General features: G+C 34.1%; 1 protein-coding gene across 1 annotated transcript; it reads left to right on the forward strand.

The window, feature by feature from the left end:
- The first annotated feature begins 1,561 nt into the window (after window positions 1-1,561).
- Window positions 1,562-9,306, forward strand: LOC102630607 ((E)-beta-farnesene synthase-like). The gene is made up of 8 exons (XM_006490658.4): window positions 1,562-2,830; window positions 3,965-4,215; window positions 4,388-4,652; window positions 4,754-5,129; window positions 5,281-5,502; window positions 5,618-5,756; window positions 7,090-7,338; window positions 8,698-9,306. Exons 2-8 carry the CDS (start codon window positions 4,099-4,101, stop codon window positions 8,992-8,994), a joined length of 1,665 nt encoding a protein of 554 aa, XP_006490721.1. The 5' UTR covers window positions 1,562-2,830; window positions 3,965-4,098; the 3' UTR covers window positions 8,995-9,306.
- The last annotated feature ends 1,108 nt before the right edge of the window (window positions 9,307-10,414 follow it).

The following is a 10,414-nucleotide window of genomic DNA, read 5'->3' on the forward strand; positions in this document are numbered from 1 at the left end:
AGCCTATTCATTGTCGCTTGAAATGTGGAAGGGGCATTAGAGAGTCCAAAAGGCATAACAAGGAACTCAAAATGCCCATCATGAGTCCGAAAGGCTGTTTTATAAATATCTCTGTCACATACTCGTATTTGATGGTACCCCGCTCGCAAATCCAGCTTACTGAAAATACAAGCACCACCAAGCTCGTCTAATAACTCATCAATAGTTGGTATCGGAAATTTGTCTTTAATTGTTACCGCGTTCAAGGCTCGGTAATCTACACAAAAACGATAGGAGCCATCTTTCTTTTTAACCAGCAACACAGGTGAAGAGAATGGGCTCTGACTTGGGCGAATAATGCCTTGATCAAGCATTTCTGTAATTAGTCTCTCCATTTCGGCTTTTTGGAAGTGAGGATAACGGTATGGGCGAACATTGACAGGTTTAGTATTTGGGAGAAGATGAATGTGATGGTCAATAAGTCTATGAGGAGGTAGGGAAGATGGAGTGTGAAATAATTGCTCATATTGATGAAGAAGGGCAAGTACAGGGGATGGCAAATCGGGTGGGAAGTCAAACTTAGCAGCAGTGGTTGGAACAGAGAGGGTATCCTGCGCGTCTGTGGTAGTATGCAACTGGAAAAATTCAAAGAGGCCGTGGATTTGATCATGGGACATGAGGGCTTGTAATTGATGAAAAGAAATCGGTCTTGGAGACAAGGAGAGATCACCTCGCAGGAAGACAGGAGAGCCATTATAGAAAAATTCCATTGACAATGCCGCATAGTCATGAGAGACTTTGCCAAGTAGCTGTAACCATTGAATTCCGAGGACAATATCCGGTCCCTCAATAGGAAGAACATAAAGGTCGATGTAGAAAACATGGCCTTGCATAGATAAGGCGACTTGGGAACAAACATATCGACAAACTAAAGAATCACCATTACCGATATATACCCGGAATGTGGTAGTGTCTTGTACTGCTAACCCCAAAACTTCAGCCACAGCGGGTTTAATAAAATTATGAGTGCTACCACTATCGATAAGTACTTGCACGGGCTGTTGATTAATTTCACCAAGGAGTCGTAGAGAACGAGGAGTATTTTGGCCCGCTAATGCATTTAAACTGGAGATATCACCAGTTATAATAGTTTCCTCAACAACATCGGAGATCTCATAATTAATTGGTGGACCCATCGCCTCGTCAACATCCTCTGTTCCTAATAGAAGCAGAAACTTACTACGGCATCTATGAGAGTTGCTCCACTTCTGGTCGCAATTGTAGCAGAGTCCTTTCTCCCTTTTTTCACGAAGTTCTTGAGGAGAAAGACGCTTAATAGGTAGAGATGGCGTTGGTAAAAGTGGAGGTAAAGTGGACGGGGCAGGTTGAGGTGGGTTGATGGCAGGGGCACTTGCAGGACTGTGATTGGTTGTAGTAGGGTGAAAGGATGGTGTGGTGGTTTTGTGGGTCCACTTAGACCAAGGTCTGGACGTAACTTTACTCTCATCTCCACGTGCTTCAAACATACGAGCTAGTGCAAATGCCTCCATCAACGAGGAAGGCCGTGACAGCAACAGCTCGCGACGAATATCCACTCGCAACCCCGTGATAAAAAATGAGATAAGGAGAGGCTCGGAAATACCTGTGACTTTATTCATGAGGTCCTCAAACTCAGTTTGAAATTCTGCCACACTTGATTTCTGAGTAAGTTTTGATAGATTGCCTTGGTGGTCCTCGTACAGGGAAGCTCCGAAACGAAACTTCAGATTTTGAAGAAAATCCTTCCAACTGGTAAGAAGATCATTCGCCTTCATCCATTGGTACCAAGCCGAAGCGCGACCTTCCAAATGAAAAGACACGATGCGGAGACGAAGAGCTTCGGATGTGCCATGGAAATCAAAATACTCATTGATGCGAAAAGCCCAACCGTTTGGGTCAGTTCCATCAAATTTTGGGACCTCGAGTTTCATTGTTCGCAAAAGAGGATTGGAGTCATGGGTGCCCGATGAACCATCAGATATATGTGGAAACGGGGGTGGATTCGAAAGTCCATTTGTTGGACCGGAAGGTAACCCCTTGATCTGAGAACGCAAGTCCTCCAAGCGAGAATCCACGGTAAGCATGTATTGTTGCAGCGTGTGATGAACTGCGACCGTTTGACTATCAAGTTTTGTTTGTAAAGCTTTAATGGCATCTAGAATCTCCGAATCAGCCATGATGAGCAAATAGCAATGAAAGCACCAATGTTATGCCGCTGGTGAGCACACCGAACAGCAAGGTTTCCACACTTTTCAAGCAAGTGCAAGCTCCCAGAATTTTAAAGAAACGAGTGAATGGCAAGAGAGAATAGAGAGAAAATTTCAGAGAAGAAGAAGAAACTGAGTCCAGAATTTTATATATCCCATCAAATACAACCATGGAAATACTTATAGCAGCAAGAATATGCTCACAGCTGTCAAAACTAAATAACAACCTCTCTCTATAACAAAGAATTATTCTCTAAATAGCTAAAGCCGTTAGAAACCGAATCCTCTGCTCATATATGCTCAGTGTGTGTAATCCTTGAACCATTTGGGAGGCTTCCTTACGCGACTTGGCTTGATGTTATCTTGGGGTCGGTTTTGGATAGCCTCACTTGAGTTTGCCTGGGCCTTTTCCTCGCTATTGATAGAGCTAGCTGAGTTGGGCTTGTCTAACTGTAATATTGGGGTTGTATCACTCACTTTCAGTTTCAAGCTTTTAGCTGCACAACACAGCCACAACCCAACCCCAACTCACATCTGCCTTTACCCATTCTGCCTTCTCCTTGCTGTCGTTCTTTCCATTACTCATTCGCCAGCTATCCAGTCAGGTAACTCACTAACTTGCTCTGTTTTTCTTTTTTTCTTTTTTAAATGGGTCTTTCTTTTTTTTGAGATAACTCTTTGATCTGTTCTTGTTTTATGTTTGCTTAAATTATTAGTAGTATTTAGTTTGAAATGGGTTTGCCTTTGCTTGGATATGAGTATGTTACTATATTTTTTCAATTTTTTCGTTTGGATATTATGCTGCTAGCAGTGCTGGGTGAGAGGCTGAGGAACTCACGAATTGTTGAAGATGATGGACAGATAATATCGTTTGGACCCTTTTTTTTATAAAATTTTATTATGGCCTAATATTTAGTAAATGTTTGTATATAGGAATTCTATTATGGTTTTATTTGTTTGCAAACTTTTCAAAATAGTCCTTGACCGAAAGTCAATAAGTAAAATATCATTTAGTCCCTAATGTTTTGCTAATTTTTATTACACGAAAACTTATTTTATTTTATTTATATTTTGGGCCAAAAGTTTTAATATTAAAAAATTAACCATAATTCTGAAAATTATTCATTTTAGTCCAAAATTCTTGCCTTTTTCCTTCAAATACAAATTTGTAAATTATTTTATTTTTGTTTATTATACGTTGATTATAGTAGGCCTTGTGTGTAGGATAGAAGAAAATAACAATGTTATAGAGGAGATTATGAAGGACAATTTTGAGGAAGGTGTTGAGAATGAAAAACCGAACTGAAACCGTTAAGATGAATCGAAAAACCAATTGCTTAAATAAAACCATTAAGAGAACCAAAACCGATCCGAAACTGAAAACCAAATCCGAACAAAAACCAAACCACCAAACTGAAACCAACCTATCGGGTTTGGTTGGTTTTTATTTTCATAAAAACCGAACAGTTTTTTTAAATTTTGGATCCGAACCGATCCGAAACCGAACTAAAACGAACCAATGGCCACTCCTAGTGACAAAGAGATTTGAAAACAAGATGATTTCGGCTGTTTTAATTTTTTTTAAATCATCCAAAATAAAATCATTTTAAAATGTTTTGTCACCCTTATTTTTTTCTTGCAAAAATCACCCAAAACATGTCATTCTGAATTATTTTTTGGTCACTCTTTTGTCTCCCTTTAGCACACTCAACATTTTACTTTCCTACTATATTTTGCAGGATGCATGAGAAGATGAGAGTCACCTGGATTCAAAAACTCTATATATAGAGGATCAACTGAAATGTCATGAGATTTCTGCAAATTCTGTCAACCACAAACCGAAGTTCTATTTGGTAATTTGTCTGAAAGAAAGATGTCTACACCAGTTCCAGCAGCAGTTTCCAGTTCAATAGGAGAGGCTCGTCCCATTGCTGGTTTCCATCCTAATTTGTGGGGACACCATTTCCTGAAATCTTCTTTTGATTTCCAAGTAATTAAACAAGTTTCGATTTAACTCATTACTTACTAAACGGTTTATATATATACATGGATTTAGATTCAATACCATGCTGATTTGATCTTTATGCTAATTTCTTTTACAATCCCCACATTGTTATAAGTAATTAATAGATAAAATGTTAAGTAATTTTTTGTGCTCGCAGACAATTGATACTACAACTCAGGAACAATACGATGCTCTGAAACAAGAGGTCAGGAGGATGATAACCCCTGCCGTGGATGAGATTTCCCATAAACTGCATTTGATTGATGCAGTACAACGACTAGGTGTCGCTTATCAATTTGAGAAAGAGATTGAAGATGAATTGCAAAAGTTGGCTAATGACCTTGGCAGCGATAGTGATAATCTTTATACCGTTTCTCTTCGTTTCCGACTTCTTAGGCAGCAAAGAGTCAAGATTTCATGCGGTATATATATAATATTAATTTGTTTCATTAGGCTTATATGTTAACTGTAAGCTAGTTAGATCATTGGCAAACTGAATACAGGTATAATCATGTCTAATCAGATGTGTTTGAGAAGTTCAAAGACGATGAAGGTAAATTCAAGGCATCAATGATCAACAATGTTCGAGGCATGCTAAGTTTGTACGAGGCAGCACACCTAGCTGTTCACGGAGAAGTAATTTTAGATGAAGCCATTGTTTTCACTACAACTCATCTCAAGTCAATGATATCTCGTGTAATTTCAAACAATCTTGCTGAACAAATACAACATGCTCTCAGACTTCCACTCCGTAAAGCACTACCAAGGTTAGAGGCAAGGTACTATCTGAATATGTATTCAAGAGATGATTTGCACGATGAGACTTTGCTCAAGTTTGCAAAGTTAGACTTTAACTTATTACAAGCAGCACATCAGAAGGAACTAAGTGACATGACTAGGTATATATATATATATTTTTTTTCTTAATCCCCCATCTCTCTAGAATTCGAATTTGGATGGGTACAAGTTAATTTAGTACTTCTTTGGTGTGTGTTGTTCTTAAAATTGGACATATAATTATAGCATTGATATGAAATTAAATTTCGTCAGATGGTGGAAAGATTTAGACATTCCTACAAAGTTGCCTTATGCAAGAGACAGGATGGTAGAGGTGTATTTCTGGACATTGGTAGGAGTGTACTATGAGCCTAAATACACCTTTGGTAGAATTTTGGTGTCCAAGATAATATGCTTGATATCCCTCATTGATGACACATTTGATGCCTACGGTACTTTTGAAGAGCTCACACTCTTTACTGAAGCTGTCAAAAGGTGCGTAATAAAACTTTGCTTGGATATATATATTATATCACTTTAAAAAGTTTCTCTTTCTTTTTGTTAAAAATATATTTATATCAAGCATATCTTCATTTGATTTAATTTCCAGATGGGACACTAACGTCACAGACACACTACCAGCATGCATGAAATTCATTTATAATAAACTCTTAGGTGTTTACAATGAAGCTGAGGAAGAATTGGCAAAGCAAGGAAGATCATACGGGATACCATATGCAAAACAGACGGTAGGCTTTCATGCAACTTATTAATGATAAAGAAACTAGATTCTTCGCTAATAATATGCTTTTTATTCTGGTCTTTTTATAAGTTTATGATTGGTATTTATTATACACACACACATACACAGACACACACACGATGATGTAGAACAATTATTTTAGTAAGTATTTAGTTATTTTTTGTCAACTAGATTTTGGTGTAGTTATATTTGATATATTATTAAAGTTTTTTATTCTTAGGTAGAATTATATTTCATGTTTGAGTTTAATTAGAGTAGTAGATTTGCTCTGCTATAAATACACTGGATATGTAATTCATGCAACGCGATTCTATAATAAATCACTCTGCAATAAAACTGATGCATCATAAGGAAAAATTACTATGGGTGATAACTGATACATGTATAAGAGATATTTTTAATATTGTTGATTTTGAGGATACTCATATGAAGAAATAAACTAAATTGTTAATTTTGAGAATACTACTTACAATAAAGAAAATAAACTAAATTATTCATATTGATTGTAAGAATACCCGCAAAATCTATATTGTTAAGAATCGTTGCTTTCACATAATATGAAAATAATTATAAGAATAAAACTCACTCCTAGAGTTTATTCCAAAGAGATAATCAATAACAAATATCAAGTTTGTTTATGAAGACTACAAAAGATACTTATTTCTGACTTAACCTAATTAAACTAGAAAACCTATCTAATAAGAATTAGGTAGCCCTTTTTTTTTTTTTTTTACTTATATGAAATCTAAATAAGTTCGAATTTTTTTAAAGTTTGAATCGGTCTGAATACAAATCTCTGAATGACATGATTTTTTTTTTAACATCTGAATATAATTGCCATTTTTTTTTATAAACAAAAACATCTTAAATATGGCTATTTGATATTTAATGTGGGGTAAATTAAAACAAAAAAAAGGATAAGATTTTATAGATTAGGAAATGAATATATTTAATAGAGATATTTTTCGAACATAATATTTATTCCTCATTTAGAACTTTTTTTAATTAAAATAAAGTCCTAAAATATAAATATTTGAAAATCAAACATAAATTATAAAAAATCAAACAAGCAAATTTTAGAAAAGTTCTAAAATTAATAAAAATTTCAAACTTCAAATGTTTAACAAACAAGCCCTTATACCTAAACTAGAAATATGAATTACACTATAATGACAATATAGAAAAGGAAATTACTTAAATTTTTTCAGATTAAACGGATTGAGCGGCTTGGATTGGATTCTGAACACCCCTAAATGCTTTCATACCCTATGACTCTACTTCCACTAACCAGTCTGTCATATATATATGTCTATGATTAGATGCAAGAGGTAATCCTAATGTACTTTACGGAAGCCAAGTGGTTAAAAGAAGGTTATGTTCCGAGCGTGGAGGAATATAAATCAGTTGCATTAAGAAGTATTGCTGTTTTACCAGTAGTAACAGCTTCCTTTCTTGACATGGGTGATATTGCAACCAAAGAAGTTTTTGAATGGGTAGTCAAAGTCCCTAAGATTATAACAGCATCAGAAAATATTTGTCGACTACTTGATGACGTAGCATCCCATAAGGTACGTACTATACTGCATTTTGTTAGTTTTACAGTTCATTTATACTCTAGCTTTGTTTTCTATTCCTCTACCAATTCACAAATGGCCCTTGTTATCTTGTATGATTGGGTAACAAACATTAGAAAATTGGCAACCATCTTTCCCAATTCCCCACAACTCCTCTAGTACTGTCCATTACATTTTTAGCTATTCGATTAAATCTAATAGTTGTGAATCGTCTGGTGTTTATTATTCCATTATGTAAGGTAATAAAATCCTTTGTGAAGGAAATTTAGATCTATTACAAATAGATGTAGGTAATTTAAAACTCTGAAACTAATTAATTAATCAACTTAATTAACCTAATTAAATTAAGCACGAAATTAATAAATTAAATTAATTTTGCTAAAAATACTGTTCCCAATTACTGTTTATGATATTATTTACGGTTACTGTTCATCCGCATAAAAAATATTAATTTTTTAAAACACAATAAAATTGCATAAATTAAATGACACAAAGATTTTTACGTGGTTCAAATTAGTCAATCTTACATCCATGAGATTATGCCCGGATGAAAAATAATTCACTAAATTAACATGTTACAACTTATGAATTTACCAAACGTTAGACTCTCACTTACAGTTTATCACCATATAGCTTACTCAAACTTAAAAATTAGCTTCTCTTGAATAACTGGTACCCCTCTTAATCCACGATCTTCAAGGCATTTTGCAAAGTAATCAATAACAATTCTTCGGTTCTTCAATGTCTAGTGATTCAAGGTCCATATAAACTCTCGTCAGAGATGAAAAGAAATAGTCTCTTTAGAAGAACTTGAATGAAGAAGATAAGAAAACAAATCAACACAACATCATGTGTCAAATTCGGATTCTCTAAGGAGGAGGTCAAATTTTACTTCTTTACTTTATGCTTTGTGTTGTGGTTCTTTAATTGCAAAACGCCTCTATTTATTTAAGCATTAGGGTTTCACAAAAAAGCACAAGCCTTAAAAGACTTAGATTCTATCTAAATAAGAGTTTTTTTTCCTCTTATAATTCTTAGGAATAAATATGATATTCTCGCTTTACTTGTCTCCTAAGAAATATTAGAGAATTTAATAAACTTACTGTTTGAATTAACTTCTTGCACTAAATAAACCTTACACGCCAATTGTAGAATCTCATCATTAATTGACTTGCTAAATTAGACATATAATTAAATTAGGAAATAAATATTCATAATAAATTAGAATTTTACTAAATTAGGGAATTAATAAATTAATCTCTATTACATGATATGCAATAAATAAGTTTCCAATTTAACGAGAGTTGCCATAAGATACCAACGGACTTAACATTTTGCAAATGCGACGTGTAGTTTGAGCAAAAGAGAGGACATATTCCCTCAGCTGTCGAATGCTACATGAAGCAACATGTAGTGTCCGAGGAAGAGGCAGAAAAGGCGCTGTGGTTAGAAATTGCAAATGGGTGGAAAGATTTAAATTATGAAGAGCTTCTCAACCTAATTGCCATGCCGTTACCTCTGCTTGGGCCGGTTCTTAATCTTGCTCGTATGAGCGAATTCATCTACGAGGATGGTGTTGATCGCTACACGAATTCATATAAGATGAAAGACCAAGTTGCCTTAGTGCTCAAGGACCCCGTTACATTCTAATTAACATATATGAGTAGTTATGTTATACATTTTCCATCGCATATATTTGAGCAGCTGATAATAAAATCAATTAAAGTTAGTGCTTTGCTATACGAAGCCTCTTGCCGTGAAAGTAAAAGATCTAGGAATGAACATTCCTCGGTCAAACCTTATGCAGTCTGTAGTGACTTTGTAAAGGGAGAGGAAAAAAAAAAAAAATTGGTGCTGGTTGCGGGTATGGAATAAATTGCATTCCTATTTGTATGGAATAAACGGTTTGTCATAAATGTCTTTTTTTTTTTATATTAGTACTATTTTTTACATAACCTCTAATTTTGGTGTTTTATTGGGTGATTGTTTGGGTGATGCTGAAATATTGTTTCTTTCCATTTATTTTTTTTATCATGTATACGTTTTAACCAATTATAAAAACAATACTGCAGGAACACTAAAGACTTAGTCATCTGTTATTTACCAAGATTTTAAATAAAAAAACACTTCCTAACAATAACTTTTCATTTTTGGTCAAATTAAATTATTTTATAATGGGAATTTTTCGCTAAATTATTTTTGTTATGGTATCAATGGGAATTTACTTCAATTTCCTTCAACTTCCTTTGCTTTAAAACAACCATCTGCTTTCCTTTTAGTTCTTATTGTTATACAAAACTTATAACATTTTTCTCATTTTTTTAATTTAATCTCTATTCTTTGTGTTGGGGGGGGGGGGGGGGGGGGGGGGGGGGGGACACCAGGATATCAAATTTTGAAATTAAGTCCCAGAATGATATTGACTAAAAAAATAAAGGGTTTTAGTTAAATTATGGACACCCTCAAAGTCTATATTGATTAATAAGGATGATGATGATCATACTATAGGTATTTAATTAAAATATATAAAATTTTATAGACTTATTTAATCAAATTTAAAATTGTAAATTTCAAAAAGAGTATTCTAATGAGAATATTAGAGGGGTTTTAATGGAGTAAAGATAATTGACCCCCTCTACTTATCTCATCGGCCTCTTCTTAATTAATTATATTTATTTTCAAAATTACCCTTTTCATTATCTTTTTTTTTTTTATTTCTTTACCCTTTTCAATTCTAATTTCAACTCCTTTGTAGTTGTCGTTCATTTTAAATTTTTGTTTGTTTTGTGCATTTAATTAAAGGTGTACTAGTTATTGTGGCGTGCCTATGTATTTCAAAAGATTCATAGGAAAGTTGAAGATTTGATTATGTATTGTGCAATGTAAAATTAAAATCTTTTTTGCTACTGCTTTCAGTATCAATATGATTTTAGTATGTATCAAACATGAAGGAATACAAATCACCCGTTAATTGAAAGCAAGTAATTTAATTTTTAATACTTACTTCACTATAGAGATGGAAAAATGACCCATTAACACTGACTTTCCTGCTATTAAGAATAATAATTTT

The sequence above is a fragment of the Citrus sinensis genome, chromosome 1 (assembly GCF_022201045.2).
Source record: "Citrus sinensis cultivar Valencia sweet orange chromosome 1, DVS_A1.0, whole genome shotgun sequence".
NCBI classification, from domain to species: domain Eukaryota; kingdom Viridiplantae; phylum Streptophyta; class Magnoliopsida; order Sapindales; family Rutaceae; genus Citrus; species Citrus sinensis.

What these genes read in the sequence shown, in the direction of transcription:
- LOC102630607 (XM_006490658.4), top strand. Translation starts at nt 4,099, where the DNA reads ATGTCTACACCAGTTCCAGCAGCAGTTTCCAGTTCAATAGGAGAGGCT. An exon ending in AATCTTCTTTTGATTTCCAA is followed by an intron (nt 4,216 to 4,387) that starts GTAATTAAACAA and finishes TTGTGCTCGCAG; the next exon opens with ACAATTGATACTACAACTCA. An exon ending in AAGAGTCAAGATTTCATGCG is followed by an intron (nt 4,653 to 4,753) that starts GTATATATATAA and finishes ATGTCTAATCAG; the next exon opens with ATGTGTTTGAGAAGTTCAAA.